This window comes from Melanotaenia boesemani, chromosome 13, assembly GCF_017639745.1.
Source record: "Melanotaenia boesemani isolate fMelBoe1 chromosome 13, fMelBoe1.pri, whole genome shotgun sequence".
NCBI classification, from domain to species: domain Eukaryota; kingdom Metazoa; phylum Chordata; class Actinopteri; order Atheriniformes; family Melanotaeniidae; genus Melanotaenia; species Melanotaenia boesemani.
In genome coordinates this window covers 7414660-7431989 of record NC_055694.1, presented here as the reverse complement: position 1 = coordinate 7431989, position 17330 = coordinate 7414660, and the positions used below count along the sequence as shown (strand labels likewise).

The 17330-nt window shown below is 38.2% G+C and overlaps 2 protein-coding genes across 2 annotated transcripts; both read left to right on the top strand.

The window, feature by feature from the left end:
- Window positions 1–158: 158 nt before the first annotated feature.
- mfsd2al2 (major facilitator superfamily domain containing 2a-like 2) lies at window positions 159–8337 on the top strand. The gene is made up of 14 exons (XM_042004226.1): window positions 159–164; window positions 539–658; window positions 736–860; window positions 954–1086; window positions 2408–2486; window positions 2596–2759; window positions 4398–4488; window positions 4966–5087; window positions 5565–5648; window positions 5767–5850; window positions 5949–6061; window positions 6200–6343; window positions 6434–6604; window positions 7875–8337. Exons 1-14 carry the CDS (start codon window positions 159–161, stop codon window positions 8251–8253), a joined length of 1815 nt encoding a protein of 604 aa, XP_041860160.1. The 3' UTR covers window positions 8254–8337.
- Window positions 8338–10606: 2269 nt separating this feature from the next.
- fkbp1aa (FKBP prolyl isomerase 1Aa) lies at window positions 10607–17111 on the top strand. Its single transcript, XM_042002937.1, has 5 exons — window positions 10607–10658; window positions 10775–10822; window positions 11410–11522; window positions 12456–12627; window positions 15573–17111. The coding sequence occupies exons 1-4, from the start codon at window positions 10622–10624 to the stop codon at window positions 12585–12587; spliced, it is 330 nt and encodes a 109-aa protein (XP_041858871.1). The 5' UTR covers window positions 10607–10621; the 3' UTR covers window positions 12588–12627; window positions 15573–17111.
- The last annotated feature ends 219 nt before the right edge of the window (window positions 17112–17330 follow it).

Here is a 17330-nt window from a genome sequence, read left to right as displayed (position 1 = left end):
CCAGCACTATATGATCCTGAACATGTAAGTTTATAACAGAGGTAATACCTCAGCGCAAACCGTAGTAAAAAACATTTTTATTCTGTTAAATGTAAGCATGAGTCAATGACTTGACCTTTTCCTGCACTTGGATCAAGATATATTAGTATTAGTACTTTATGACAGTAAGAAGTAAAATGTATACTTAAGTACTTAGTACTTAAGTACAAGTATAAGCTTTAGTATGAAAGTATTGTAGTATTAATGTACTTAGTCTCAGACTTTATACTTTTCAGGATAAGCTAAGTATACTTCAATATACTATTCCTAGGTATACAGTATAAAACGGTACAAAACATTGTACATAAAAAGTAAACTTACTGTCTCAGTTTGAGTATAAAATAAGTATATTCGTAGTACACCTGAATAAACTACTTTTAGCTAAGGGCTCCCTCTTTCTCCTGTTCTCCTAAATCCAAAAATGATTAGAAGATGCAACTCAGCTGTCAGACTGAGTGCAATTTAGAGGAGAAACCAGCTTTTTCCCCTGACTCTGCAGAGGTCAGGGGGGATTCCTTTGGCCAGAAAGGTGTGCTATGCTGTGGGTGGGGTCCCGTATCAGATGACCACAGCAGCGATAAACATTTCCCTGCAGATTTTTCTTCTGGATGTTGTGCAGGTAAAAATTCCCAACATTATGTTTACACTTTGAAGATTAAGTATGTCAGCCTGAATGTGGGTACAATATCTTCACAGATGGAGGCCTCCTATGTGTCCATGATTTTATTTGTGAGTCGGGCCTGGGATGCTGTGACCGACCCAGTGGTTGGATACCTGGTGAGCCGCAGTAGCTGGACACCCATCGGCAAACTCACTCCATGGTCGGTCGGTCTAGCTGCACGATTTAATCCCATCTTTGAATCCATTCATCCTGTGCTGAATTTTAATAAAAGCCATCACTGTTTCTCTGACAGGCCGCTTTTTTCCAGTCCGTTCTGCATCTTGTTGTATGTGCTGCTGTGGTTTGTGCCAACTGGCTTGATGCCAGAGGCCGCCTATGTGCTATGGTTCCTCGTGGCGACCTGCCTCTTTGAGACACTTATGAGTGTAAGTGTCTCAAAACGCATTTTAACAGTTTAAAATAGTTATCAAGTATTTGTATTTAAGCCCTTGTTCTGTACTTGAGTATTTAACCTTCCACAGCTTCGGTATCAAAAGTATTAGCAATATGTCAAACCCTGGTTGTGACTGTGTGATAAATTTAGTTTCATGTTTCTATAAAAATTATTTCTGTGCAGACACTTTTAGAAATAAATAGTAAACATTTCTCTCTAAACTAATGTCTGATGAAAAGTAAGAAAATAAAGCTGAACTGATTGAAAGTGCTTTTAATTTGCAAGAGAGAAGTCACACAAACCAGTTGTTCACACAACTCTGTGTAGGAGTGAGCTCAGTTTTTTACCCTTACACTGCGTGTTGAGCAGATGAAACATTTGGAAACAGAATGTTAGATGAGCACAAAATAGTAAAATCATTAATAAACTCATAAATTTGTCATCACAAGAACCCCAAAAAGTATAGAAACAAAAGTCCTATGCTTGGACCCCTGATAATGAGTCAGATTTACTACAGCTTTCATACTATAACTACATTTTGTTGCTATTGTTTATGTATTTAAACTTACATATAATTTCTAATGCAACACTTATTGGAATTTGTATTGAACAGCATTGGTCTGAATCCTATAACCAATGCTTGTTTTGCTCCCTTTTATAAGAGTTATGCAGACAATTCTTCAGAAAAAAGCAGCATTTTGTTTTTTAGTTGCTTAAATTTCACATTTCCAGCTAATTTTATTTACAAAAGTTTGTTACTATGCAAGATTCTTGTTATCAGATAATTTTTCATTGAGGGTGTTAGGGGTAAAAATGTTGCTCTTTACATTTTAAAAAGTACACCATCAGAAAAAGAAGGGGTTAAGTAGGAGTACGACTGGATCTCAAGGTAACTAATTGGGCCGATTTGAGAGATAGTTTGTGTTGGAAAATAAACAAAAGAAAGAAAAGTTCAAATAAGTTTTACTCCTAGATGAAGGCTTTACAGTTCTGGCTTCTGGCTAAGTTATTAGAAAGTGACTGAAACTAGTATATTAAGTGTTTAAAGTACATTTTTTATATACAAATTATCTTGAGAAAGGAAGACAAAGTGATTGGAAGTAAAAGGTTTTTTTATGGTTCTTACACCAGTTGACATCTATCCTCAGTCCTTTGCTTTATAGTCTTCATGTTCTTTTGAGTTGCCATGGTGACATCATTTTATTTTCGTGTTTGTGTATGTGCTGCCATTCTGGTCCAAGCTGAGTCACCATGGCTACTCAGTTTCACACATCCCATATTCTCTCACCTCTTCTTCCCTCATCTGCAAACAGTGCTATAACGTTCCTTACTTATCACTGAGCATGTTCCTGGGGGGGCATCAGAGGGACAGAGACTCCACCACCGCCTACAGTAAGACTAACCAGCCTCACCCACCACCTCACCTCTCAGAACCGTTTGTGACGGTTCTAAACAAAATGCAGATTTTTCTGTGTTTCTGTTCTGCTTTTCCTTTGCTCAGGAATGAGTGTGGAGATGGTGGCGATGCTGCTGGCTTCAGTGATTCAGGGACAAGTCGTGTCTGTGTACAACACAGAAAAGCAGGAGGCCTGTGAGCAGCTGGACCAGGTCTATCAAACACCTCAGAGCACATCTGCACCTCAAACTGCCTCCCTACAGGAAACGGTACCTACTGCAGGAAAGCAAAAACGAAAACTCGAACCCAGATACGGCTCATGTTTCTGATGCAGCCAAGCAGCTTTGTGCTGGCATTGTACTCTGAGAGATCTGTTCACCCTGTAATTTACTGTTCTTGGCCTGACGTGGGCATTATTGTCTGTTCATCTGTTGTATGTTTATGTTCCTACTCATTTTGCTCATATTGTGGGGACAAAAGCCGATTTAAATGACCACATTGTGGATTTATGGATGTGCAATACAAAATATTAAAGGAATACTAAAATAATTGTAAAAAATGTGTCTACAATTACAATTAGCATCAGAACTATTGTCACCTGAACCACAACCACCCCATTTGTTTAATTTATTTTTGTGTTTTTGAAAGATAAAATACTTTTTTTTGACAAATCAGTTTAATTTTGCGTATTAATCTAATTAATTTTTTGATAATTTGCATCCCCAATTTCCAAAAACTTAGAATGCTGTGTAAAATGTAAATTAAAACAGAAATCAATGATTTACAAATCTCATAAATTCATATTTTTTTCCCAGCTGAACATAAACAACATACCAGAGGTTAAGACTGAGACATTTTACCATTTAGTGGAAAATATGAGCTAATTTTGAATTACTGGACGAGAGAAACACATTTCAAAAAGGTTGGAACAGGGTGATGTGTCTTTGTAGCATCGCTTTTCTTTTAACATGTGTCTGTAAACAGACTTTATGCACTTTTTTAGCATTGATGGAGCCCTCATAGATGTGAAAGCTGCCTATATCATAGGCAGTAATGCAACCCGTACCTTCAGACATGCAGGCTTCTGAGCTGTCCACTGATAACAAGCTACACGGTCCCACTCCTCTGCAGGACATGACATCCATGGTTTCCAAAAAGAATTTAAAATTATTATTAATCTGGCCACAGAGCAGTTTTCCACTTTGCCTCAGACCATTTTAAATGAACTTTGATTTATGGATTTCACTGCGATCTGTGTTTACAGACAGTGATTCCTGCAAGTCTTCCTGAGCCCAAGCAGTGATTTGCACTAAAGAATCATGTCTGTGTTAATGCAGCACTGGCCCGTGCGCACAGTGATTCCTCCTGATTCTCTGAACCTTTTAAGTTAAACATTTTTAAAATCTTTTAAGCTCTGAAATACTCTTTTTCTTCTTTTGTTGTCCCTGCACTTTTTTGAGAAGCTGTGCTGCCATCAAATTCAAACTAAGTCAAATTTTTCCATGAAATAATAAAATGTCTCAGTTTTATCATCTGAAATGTTAGTTTTGTTCTGAAATAAAATACAAGTTTATGATATTTTCTAATCATTGCATTGTTATTATTCTTTTTAGGGTTGTGTTCTATTGCCCTGTTTTTTTTTCCAAAGGCCAGGTTTCAGGCCAGTTATGCTGTCGTGGGAAGTAATGCTGTGAATTCAAAATGATAAAGTATAAAATGAAACCAAAACCCACACTCGTGTTAATTATAATGCCTTAATTTAAAAAATTAACAACTTGATGCAGTTAAAGAGCAAGGTAACAAAAGTTTTACCTTTTGACTCGTGTTTTAAAGCGTCTCGAGTTTGTAGACAGTTTAACATGCTTTATTTATTAGTTACAGCACCATGTCTGCATTTCACTCCCCAGCAAAAAGCTTTCCTGACCTCAGCTCTGGTCATGGCTGCCTTGTTTTTCCTCTGCAGTCTGGTTCTTTTCTTTGGAGTGAGGGAGCAGCAGGGTGAGTCACTCTGACACAGCAGCCTTCAAACACTTTTAAGTAAAACATACAGTCATGGGAAAAGAACATGCACCCTCAGTTTCCCACAACGGTGGGAGAGACTTAGAACATCAAACAGAAGACAAACACTCCAAGTTACTGCTGCTAAAGCTGCTTCTACAAACTTCTGAGTCACGGGGTGTACTTTGTTTTTGTATTTTAGCTAAGTTATTGTTAAAAAAGTAATGACACAGTGTAATATGTCGTTGTTATCCATCTGAGGATGTATTTACCTGATTTTAGTAGTTGGTAAAGATCTTTTGAATTATATTATGTCCTTGTGTCTTAAAACCTGAAAGACAAAAAGGTATTTATTTATTTTAAGTTACTCTACTCTGCTGTTCTCCTGCTTAGATTATGATAGGACTTAATGAATCGTCATAATATTTAACCTGAAACAAAGTCATTCCTTTATTTATATTTTTGTTTTTCCCCCAGTCCCTCTCTCCTCTGATGAGAAAATACGACCATCCTGTCGGAGCTCCATAAAGATGCTGATGTGTCACGTCCCTTATCAACGGCTTGTGCTTGGCTTTGTGTTCAGTGTACTTGCGTTTCAGGTACGATCTGAGCTAGGCATGGTTTTGATGTATTAATCAAAGTATTTTTGCAAATTAAACATGTCATTGGACATTAATGGACATCCATTCAGACATCCAATTCACTGCCACTCACTGAAAAATAAATATAAATATTAAAAAATTTAATATATACATATATTGTAATTACCAAGTTTACCTCGGTGGTAAACAGGACAAGAAAATGATACAGCTATAATTTTATAGAATATTTATATTATATAAATATGACTTCATATTTCATAGAGTAAATAAGTATACTAAAAAAAAAATAGTCAAATAAGATTAAAAATAAAGAAAAGGACTGTACATGTTTGTATAGGTAAATTATATGTGAAAACAGTGTGCACTGTTTCTTGATAATTCATGCATCATAGGGTTAATGTGTGTCGTTTCCGAACTCATGCATGGATTTAATAATATTTATTTTGCTTCTCTTCCCCGTCTGTTTGATCTTAGATGTCCTTGGGTAACTTTGCACTGTTTTGCAGTCATGCAGCTGGGCTAGGAGCCCAGTTCCAGCTTCTCCTGCTGGTCCTGCTGGTAAAATGCAACTAAAAACTAATCTGTCACATAGAGGATTATTTATGCTGTTTGTCAGATTTTTATAACAGAATTTTTAATAGTATTTTAAATAAAAAAGATATTAATATTTCCACAGGTCTCTGCTTCCATTGCGGTTCCTTTTTGGCAAATAGTTCTCCTGAAAATAGGAAAGAAGAACACAGTTTTCATCGGATTATCAGTGAGAAATTAGCAGTTCCTGTTATTTTAAATTAAATGTGTTTTTTCCACATTGTGAATATTTCTCTCACCTGTGAGACCTCTTCGTGTCTCTGTCAGCTCTTCATCCCAGCAGTATTGGTAGTTGCCTGTGTCCCCAGTAACCTGCCAGTCTTCATGACCATGTGCATTCTGATGGGATTCAGCGTGGCAACCATGTTTTTGCTGCCCTGGTGAGTCCGTCAATCCAGCCTGGACACAAAGTCTGCAAGTGGGACACATGAATATTAGACAACAATATGTATTTTGACTGTTCTAAACTGTTCATTAAGCCAGCCATAATCTGTCTGCTTACACTGTATTTGCTACAGGTCAATGCTCCCAGATGTAATTGATGACTTTGCTGTGAAACACTCCTCCTGTAAAGACCTGGAGCCTCTGTTTTTCTCTGGTTATGCCTTCTGTAGTAAGCTGGCCGGAGGGCTTTCAGCTGGACTGTCAACCATGACATTGCAGTGAGTAAGGCCTCCGTCCAGGCGCTTCATGAGTTTGTTATGTGTGTGCATCACTTGCTATTTCACATTCTGTTCACTGCTTATCTGCAGGATTGTGGGCTACAAGGCAAGTGCATGTAACCATGGTGATGGAGTGGTGACAGCTCTGATTGTGCTGTTCTCACCAGTTCCCATCACACTTCTGCTGACAGGGATGGTGTTTTTTTTCACCTATCCAATTAATGAGAGGCAAGGCTTAGAGCTCCAAGATCATCAACTCCAGTAAGAGGCTTTTTGCTATTCTTTTTTTTTTTTCTTCTTCTTTTTCCTTTCAACAGATCAAGCCATGAACTGTACTAAGTACTTCAATTCTGAAGCAGCCTGATGCTTTATAAAAATCTCTCTATATTTCAATTTGAAAACAGCAGCATGAAAGGGGATTTTTTTTGTAGTTCTGTTCAGATGATGTGTTGAGAAGAAGCTGCAAGAAAAAAAAAGGAAAAAACTACATAATTCTTTTTTTGCAGAGAGAGCACATTTCTCTGTTCTTATAAAGGATGTAGAGACCTTAGCTTACCACTGTGCCATGATTTAAAACACTATTATTTATTAATGCCTAAACAGAGTCTGGATCAAGCACAAAGTGATGCTAAATCTGTTTCTCAGAATGTAAATTGTTGGAGAAAGCAGTGAAGCATTGAGCTGTTGAACACAGTTGTTGATTTTGGGGGACACCATATTAGCCACACCATATCAACCTTTATCAGTCAATCAAACTTTATTTATAGAGCACTTTTTACACATAGAAATGCAACTTAAAGTGTAATGAAATATCCTTTCCCATCAAGTCCTCCAGGCTGTAAACCCACGAGTCACAAATATACATGACATATTCACACACACATACATAAAACACACACATACACCCCCATGTACATGAAATGATGTCTCAGTAGCGCTGACTTATCTCTCACCAACTGCATCAGGGAAACTAAGACACTGGAAGTTTAAATTACAGATGTTAAGATGATTTAAAAATAATGAAAACAAACACAATTAAATTAAATTAAATTAAATTAAATTAAATTAAATTAAATTAAATTAAATTAAATTATTCATATAAAAATAAATTAATTTCAGCTCAGTATTTTTTGGGTCTGGCTTTAAAGACTTAAGCTGAGGTTATAACACTGATGATCCTCTTCAAATAATTGAAAATCCAAACAAATAATTCAAGATTTTCTTTTTGACATTTATTTACTTTTTTCTGAATTAGTTTGATAAGACTAACAATACTAATCTGACCAGAAGAGTCAGTATCAAAAAAACATTTTTGGTGTAACTTCTGGTTAAAGCTTTACCTGAAAATAGCACAAAGTTCTCAGATCAGAAAATTAAATAGAAATGTGACTTTTTTTTAAAAAAAAATTTGTACACTCATTTTTAATTTGACGTCATTGGAATGTTATTTTTTAGTATCATTTGAGCTAAATCTTTTGCATATTTAAAATAAGAATATCAATGGTAAATCTTATTCTCATTTTTCATCTAGCCCAGAATCAACATCATCATCACCATCATCACCATCACCTGACTCAAAAGACCACACAAAGCTACAAACAATCTCACAGAAGCCTTGTGTTGGTGCAACATCAACATCACATCCGAACACAGAGACTAAGACGTTGTACAAGTCTGGTTTCTCACCATGTTGGTACCATGTTGGCACCAAGTTATCCACCTGCTCAAATGTATCAAACAGCCCTTTTGGAAAAAGCACAAGGTCTACATCACATGTTCCATTTCATAAACAGATACTTGAAACTAAAAAGCACAAAGGAGATGATGAACTGGTTGGCAGTTTTCCTGGGAGTAATCCTGACTCTTTCTCTAGCAGGTCATATGTAAAATCCAAGGTGACATGGGTGTAGCTGATTCTGCCTTATGAAATATCACTGAGTTGCAGAAAGAGTTTATTTCTATTTCTTCTATATTAATATGAAGTGAAGACATTTATAAGCATGGGTTCCTATGACTTTACATCTGATTCTGATTGATTAAGAAACAGATTGCATGTATCTATATGGTATTTAATAAATATTAGATGGTAAATGGTCTGTGTTTATATAGTGGTTTTACTGTACCTGGGATGATACCCAAAGCTCTTTGGGTTCCTCTGTTTTTGTTCTTTTCTTAGCTTGCAGCCACTTGGATTATGAAGAATACATATATATATATATATATATATATATATATATATATATATATATATATATATATATATATATATATATATATATATATATATATATATATATATACATAGCCTATATACAGAACAGCAGCAAGGACAGAGCATCTCTTCAGGATATACATTTGAAAGAGACTTGTGCAGCTGGTTCAAAGTTGGCCTTAAGGGTGGTCTGCCACAGTGTCATTGAGTTTGCAATGAAGGCTCTTAGAGTGTTGTCATAGGCTTTCTGGTAGTCAGTCCAGGCAGTGCACAGTGCAGTGAGAGAGACACTGACTCACTGATCCGCACCACCAGGATCTACAGCAGGGACATCGGAATGTCATACGGACTGGATGAATGTGGCCAGATGGTAACAAAGAGAAAGAAGGTAGTCCATACAGAGGGCATTGCACTCCCAGAGGGCAGAATAGCAGATGTTGAGAAGAACTATAAGTACCTTGGCATACCCCAAGCACATGGCAACCACAAAGGAGCCACAATGAAAGCTGTCACAGCCAAATAGCTGCACGAGAAAGGCAAGTCCTGAGAAGTCAGCTCAATGGCAAGAACAAGATCTGAGCAATTAACAGCTATGCCCTGCCAGTGATCAGATACCTAGCTGGGATAATAAGCTGGCGAAAGGAGGAGGTTCAGACCACAGATGTTAAAACACGGAAGCTGTTTATCATGCTTGAAGGGTTCCACCCCAAATCCAGAGGCTATACGCTAAGGGAAAAGAGGGAGGCCAAGGACTAGTTTGCATCAGGGCCACTATCCAAGATGAAACATCCAAGCTCCATGAATACATCAGGAAGGTAGCCCCAAGGGATGAAGCACTGTGTGAATGTCTCAGATGGAGAATGAAATGGAGGAACCATCATGGGAGGACATACCCCTGCATGGGATGTACCACCGTAGGATAGCTGAAGTGGCGGATATGAACAAGTCCTACAAATGGCTAGAGAGGGCTGGACTGAAAAACAGCACAGAAACACTAATCATGGCAGCACAGCAGCAAGCCTTGAGTACCAGGGTAATCGAGCCCAGATCTACCACACCAGACACGACCTCAGGCGCAAGCTGTCCAAAAAGGAACCTGGAACAATCCAGCACCTCACGGTAGGGCACAAGATACTGGCAGGCAAAGAATACATAATACGTCATAACAAAGTAGCCGGCATAGTGTACAGAAACATCTGTGCAGAATATGGACTGGAGACCCCTAGGTCACAATGGGAAACACCTCCCAACGTGGTGGTTGAATGAGAGGGCTAAGATCCTGTGGGACTTTCAGATACAGACCAACAAAATAGTGGTGGCCAACCAGCTGGACACTGTATTCATGAAAAAGCAGCAAAGGAAAGCTGCAGTGCTTGATGTAGCCGTCCCCAACAAGGAAATATCAGGAAAAAGGATCACAAGCAACTGGAGAAATACCAAGAACTCAAAGAAGAGCTGGAGAAAGCCTGGAAGGCGAAGGCAACAGTAGTACCAGTGGTCATCGGACAACTGGGGGCCGTGTCCCCCACACTGGAGAAGTGGCTCCAACACACACCTGGAGAAACATCCGACATCTCCATCCAGAAGAGTGCAGTCCTAGGAACAGCTAAGATACTCCCAGGACTCTGGTAGAAGACCCGAGCTTGAGATGAACAGCCAACCAGCCCACATAGGGGAGATGGGAGGTTGGGTGAAGGAAGAGGATATAGATATATGTACATAACATTACAGTTATTACAATTATCATGTTGGAAGAAAGAAAATAACCATGAATGCATTTTTTGTTGTTGGTTTGTGTTCCAATCAGTCCTGGCTCCCCATTCCAGAAGCCCCTTAATCCCTTGAATGTTGGAATTTAAAACAACTTAGTTTTCCTGGTTTCACTCACTCAGATATGCATAAGATTTGGTCACATTTTCAGGAGTAGAATTTTTATTTTATTTTATTTTTATTTATTTTATTTTATTTCATCCATGCCCACCCACTCGTCAGCAGGCCGCCCCTTCCTCTTCCTTCCGCTCCCAACATTGTCGGGTGGTCGACAGGAAGGATACTGTAGAGCGAAAATGGGAGTAGAAATTGAGACAATAACTCCGGGAGATGGTGAGAATAATTGAGTAATTTATTAGTAGTTTCTTTTATAATTTTATTACATGACTGCATAGTTCTGCTTTAAACCATGGTTCCTTTATTTTCTCCCTTTTTTTCTTTTTTCTCAGGACGAACATTCCCTAAGAAGGGGCAGCGCGTCGTGGTGCACTATGTGGGTGAGTGGGAAGGCAACTAAAAAAGACGCAGTGTTTTTTCTTCATTTTAGGCACCAGTGAGCTATGTATGTTACTGTCGTGCATTAAAGGTAGTTTGTTTTTTTTTCTGGAAGATATTGGCCTATTTAAAGTATTTTGTTGCAGCTAATAACGGCTGGTTATTCATAGCTGACTGTCTTGGCTAGCATTGCAGCTATCACCGATACCCTGTGTAACAAATAGCTCGTTGTGTCTCATGGCTAACATCTGCTAAGATTATGCTAAAGTCGGGCGTTTGTTCGCTTTCTTATGTCAAGTACTCAATTACTTGCGTGGACATTGGTTATCTTCTTTGGAGGGACAGAGAAATGGTTGAGCTAACGGTATCGTAGCTGCTGTCAGCCCCCGGGCTAAGCGGTCCCATGATGCTAGCCGGCTAATGCTAGCTCTTCGTGAGTGTTTGAGTGCAGTCTGGCTCATAACTCTACGTCTCTCCAAGTAATTTATCGAGTTTTACATTTAGAGGGCTCATATCAGTTCATCATTCTTGACTTTGTGTGTGTGTGTGTGTGTGTGCGCGTGTGCGCGCGCATGCGTGTGTGTTTTAGGAACACTTGCTGATGGGAAAGTGTTCGACTCTTCGAGGTCCAGGGGGAAGCCATTTAAGTTCAAGATTGGGCACCAGGAGGTTATCCGTGGTTGGGAGGAAGGAGTAGCTCAGGTGAGGAAGACCTCTTTGTTCATGAAACATCCTTCACGAAATATTGTTGTAATAAAGCAAAACACAGCCATAATTTTAATGTAAGACTTTCGTATTTAACCACAATATTTTTAGCCTGATGAACATGGTGAAATGACTGGGACTACAGTTGCTTCAACTAAAGGTGTTTAAACATACCTCATACCTAATGCCTTTCTTTTAGTGTTGTCTCAGCCAAGGTTTTGAGCAAGATGAGTCAAAGTAGTGATATGAAAACCCTACTGACTATTTGGTTTACAAATGCTTGCTCCTGGTTTACATATGTGTGCATGATTCAGAGATAAAAGACACAGTTCTTCCATTTGTAGACACATTGCATGGCCATGTGCATAAATTATGAATCCAATAGCACACTTATGAATTGTCAGTGTGGCTCTTTCATTCCCTTTTGAGCAGGAAGAAGCTCTGTATTGTACAGTTATTCATATCTGTCTGGGGGGAAAAAGGTCTTGCACAGTTACATGAAGCACTGAACACTATACACACCTGGAGAAGTTTAATGTGCTGGTTTGGTGTTGGCATAGCAGATCCTCCTTACTTCAAGAGGAAACTGACTGCAGCAGAAAGTAAGAGGAGAGTTGAGCTTTAACGGAAAATGGAAAAATGGCATAAGCATAAAAAGAGCATCTTAGAGAGGCTGAGACGTTTCTAAGAAAGATGGGAAGCATCCATCATTCACTGAAAATCTGAATAATCAAATAATTGAGCAATTTATTAAAATAAATGCATCTTAGCATACATTTTGAAACTGTTTGGGTTGCATCTTTTACAGTACACAGCATTATTAAAAGCCATGAGTCACTTCTGTATGTAGTGAAACAACAGACAAGAATTTTTGTTTAGTTGAATTCAGTTTCAGATGTAGTGTATCAGCTGTATCCATCTCATCCACAGATGAGCGTGGGCCAGCGGGCAAAGCTTATATGCTCACCAGACTATGCCTATGGCAGCAAAGGTCACCCAGGGATTATCCCACCAAATGCCACTCTCACCTTTGATGTGGAGCTGCTCGGGTTGGAAGCCTGAAACTTGTGCACTCAACTTTAATTCCACTCAAATTTTCAGGGTAAGTAGTTGTTAAGCAGCATAATCTTATGTGTCTTTTATAGTGTGTATTGGGAAGTATGAATATTGGTGAGGAACTACATCCAGCTGCTGGATAGTGCAATAAATTGTTAAAGATTCAGATTGTCATACACACAAGATTTTATTTTGAACATTCACAGGGTTCCTGGGGGGTCTTAAAAGTCCTGAATTTACAAATATATATTTACAAATACAAAGTCCTTAAATTAGACAGTTTTGTCCTTAAGTTTTATATGGTAGGTCTGAAATTATGTCGGCCTAAATTTGTACGCATTGTTTGCGTTAAAATGTGTCGGGGAAATGTCCGAACTGCAAAGTGACGGAAGTGAAGTAATTTTCTCTCATTCCAATCTGACCATTATATTGAAATTAGGAACCAATTATGGCTGACTTTACAGGGAAAAATGATTTAGCCCAACACACACAAAGCTTTTATTTTTGTGTGAAAGTAGTCTGCCTGACAGTGACTTGAGAATTAAGTGGATTCGATGAGTAAAATGGGAAAGTAAAATGTGAAAACTGCTGGACAAAGGGTCATTTTCTGCCTGGTTGACACCGGTGGAGAACCTATTCAAAGCTTGGTGCAAGAAGACATTAAACTGAGAATGATGAGGACCGAGGCTTTGGAGTCGCTTTAGCAATCAGCGAAGCATATTGCCGCCTTAAAAGCGAAAAGGCAAACTTATACCTGGGCTGTCAGGTATATGTACCTCGCAGACATCATCTGGCCGTGTGACAATTTCAGCAGCAACATCGACTAAAGTCGACCTCCACACGACGTTTTGCTGTACCCCAACCCTGAGAGCCGAAGTACTGTGGACATTAAACACCGTTACCAAACACATGTTGAACAAGACCAACGACAGAGTTGCAGAACATAGCCCAGTCTGACTTAGCAGTTCATATTAAGACCAATTTAATCTCTCGAGTGAAGAACGGACCCTTCGTCGAATGAAAACCAAGCAGTTGGATGTCCACGTTTGTTCCTGGGATGAGGGACGGGTTCATTCACTGTAGCTGAGGTCTTTTGGGACACTCGACAGCACAGGACTTGCTGGCCAATATCAAAGTAACTAATCTATTTTTATATGATTTACTATTTTTGTATTATTATTATTATTATTGTTGGCGCTGCTTAATAACATACAGGCTTAATAACCTGAATGTCAACAACCTTAAAATCAGTACTACTGAATTATTTATTCATGAACTCTGGTACAGGTAACATGTCCATTACAGCATTACTGTGTTAACATGACACATGTGGGAATGACTAAATCATTTAAAGATCATATGAAAGCTTGCTGTGAAGTCACGTCGCAAATTCCAAACTTCATCGCTGACAAACTTTCCGTAAATGACTGAAATGTGGTGGAAAAAACTCTGGACAGAAAAAAGTTACTTTTTAAATGTCCTGATTAAACTGTTTTATTACATACATATTCTTAAAGTTCATATCTCAGAAAACACGACGACGTTAAGAACAGTGAATCCATTTTAAGCCGTAAAATGACTTAGAAGTGAAAACAATGACTGTAGATTCAGCCTGTTCAGCCGTGCGCGCTCCCTCGATGTGCACGGCTTTATCAACGTAACTCCGCAGTGAGAGGAATACTCCGGTTGCTCCTTGATGGAGAGCGAGTGTTTCACCACCTGGCAGAGTAAAAACCTTTGTGTGCGATTTTCAGGTGGTAGATGACTGCATGCGGTGCTGACGGACGTCTGCTCACCTGTGTGCGCACTGGTCTGTGTGTGGTCGCATCACGCCAAACTCCAAAAGCACGACACAGAGAGCAGCTGACATACTTCAGACAGTTTTGTTGTATTAAAATGACTCAGTATAAACCTTCTATCTAGACTGAGACTATAGATAAAACGCTGTGTAGTTTTCAACATCAGCTCAGTCAAGTCCATAATTCCAGTAAATTATCAGTCAGCTGCTGCTTGTCGCTGCCTGACTTCTACTAGCTGTGCTTGAATTGATAAAAAGCACTTTGAATTACTTTGTGTTGTAAGGTGCTATACACATTTTTCATTCAGTTTAAGTGAAGCATTGCACCTTACACACACACCCAGGTCATTGTAATAATCAGTCACTGCTGATGTAAATATATGCATTTTCTTAAATTCTAGGAGTCATTGATTTTTGCCAATGTAGCAGTGAGATGGGCATTAAATTCTGTTTCAAGGTGTCTTAAAAAGTCTTAAATTTAACTTGTAAAAACCTGTAGGAACCCTGATTCAGATGGCTGCAAGATGGCTCCCCGTGCACGCGTGGGTTCTCTCCGGTTACTCCGGCTTCCTCCCACCCTTCAAACACTTGCACGTTAGCTTAATTGGTCACTCTAAGTTTTCCCTAGGGGTGAGTGTGAGTGGTTGTGTGTCTCTTTGTTGGCTCTGTGATGGACTGGCGACCTTTCCAGGGTGTACCCTTCCGCTCTCCTGCTAATTGCTGGGATAGGCGCTAGCTTCCCCGCAACCCTGAATTGGACTAGCCAAGCCAACTTTATTTATAAAAGCAGTTTACGACAGCAGCCACTGAACAAAGTGCTGAACATAAAATAACTAAAAACAATAAAGCACTAAATAATAAAAGACAATAAAATCAGTAAAACAGAATCAATACAAAATAAAAATAATAAAAGCAAACTCATACTGGGTGGAAAAGAAGGGATTTAAAACTGGACAGTGATGAAGCCTGTCTGACCTGCAGCTCTGGTCTAAACGGACTAAGCAGGATAGAAAATAGACATTCAGATGCATTTTCTTCATGCATGAACAATAAACGTCTAAATAATTGAATAAGTGGCCTGGTCAGTGTGGAAGATGAATTCAGTAGCCTCTCATTTTCACACATGTACAGTGATTAAATGTAGCTTGTGGAATTTAATCATATATTTATTTTTTTCTTTTTTGTCATTGCAGGTCAACTCCTATCTCGGGAGCATGGAGGAAAAATGTTCAGATGATTCCTGCTCTTGATTCCTGCATAGGACCTACGTTTATAGCGACACTAGTTCATTCTCTGGTCCATTCAGATATAAGATGAATTGCATCACTTGCTTTAAAACTTTCATTTGTTATAGTAAACCTAGGTTTCCTTACAGTAATAAGTCATAGGCCATCCTATCATATATATTTTGTCATTATTCTGCTATGTATTTTTATGATTTATTTTATTTTTTTGTTGACTTATGAATTGACTATTCGATCTCAAAATTAGCTGCTAGCAGGACCGTGTTTTTAGTTACGTGTCATAAGTACTGAATCAGTCTCATTCCTGTGGCTCTGAGGCCTTTACAGTGATATTGTATTGATTGCGGGTAATGAATTGTATCGAGTGAAAATAATAATAAATCAACACAATATATTTCTATGAAAAACCTTTGTGATACTTGCTAGTGGGGTAATTTAGAAAAAATGTGAACATGCAGAAAGTAATGTTCCCAGGGATAAACAAATCAAGCACATTAATGCCATGAATAGCCTACAGCAATTATTATTTTCTTTTTATTATTTTAACTGCAGAATCGTTTTTAATCATGAGTATTGGTTATTTTTTTTACAACTGACCAAAATCTTGAAGTTTCAGGGAAATAACATTTGGTCTCTTGTTAAGTTGCTCCCCATAACCCCCTTACTTGTATTTTACTGCTTAGCTTTTCCTGATACGTCAAGTATTATTTAATGGTATTACAGCACACTTACAATAAAAAGGAGGAATAAAAACAAGCATCGTTTATTCTCCATTAAGAAACATGTTTTTTTTCTATTTTAAGTTTCTTGTGACATTACAGGTAACTGGTGTGGAAATGACGTTGAGAAATTAAAAATTTAGAATTGCATCTGTGAATGTTTATGAGCAAAAGTTCAAGACAGCAGTGTGTTGGTTTAACCATATATAAAACATTTTACATTGAAATCTGCCTCATTGATTATACTTTATTAAAAGATTCCTGAGAGCGAAAACATTGCTTCTTTTTACTTAAAGTTGCTGCAACTGAGACGTCTCGGCTGACACTGAAAGTCCACCTGTGTTACCGTTAACTGAAAGCAGCTCACACTGACACAAATGACTTGAGTGTGGATCTTTACTTACAGCTTTTCACACATTTTGACCTTATATGAAACAAAATGGCGGTTCTCTTCACAGAACTGCTCATCTTCCCTTTGAATTCATTCTTGTGCATCACAAACTTGTATGTTTTTAGTCTTAAAACACAAATTTCTGCAAATTTAGCAGAGAAGTTGTTGAAATATTTATGTATTGTATACATGACATAACTGCATTTTAGTACTCAGAAAGTCTGTTACGCGCTCACATTTTCTACCATTTTCAGATGCAAAAATGAAGCTTTCTGCCTCTTAAAAACCAAAATCAGTCTTGTTTCCTGTTGGCATGATTTGTGTGTGTGTGTGTTTTTTTTATATATCCATTATGTGAATAAACCTGTCATAACTCAAGCTCAGCTGCATGTTTTTGCTATTTTTTATTTATGAATACATTGTATGGAGGAAATTTCCTATAAAACAATTTACTGGCAAAAAATATCAATGATCTGTCCATTCTGCTCCTGAGTACTAGATTATAAACACATGCTCTGCTTTGCAGAAGGTAAAAATGCTTTCAGACATATGCCGTATTTTCATGGGTGAACTGAAGTGCAAACCCACTATGCTTGG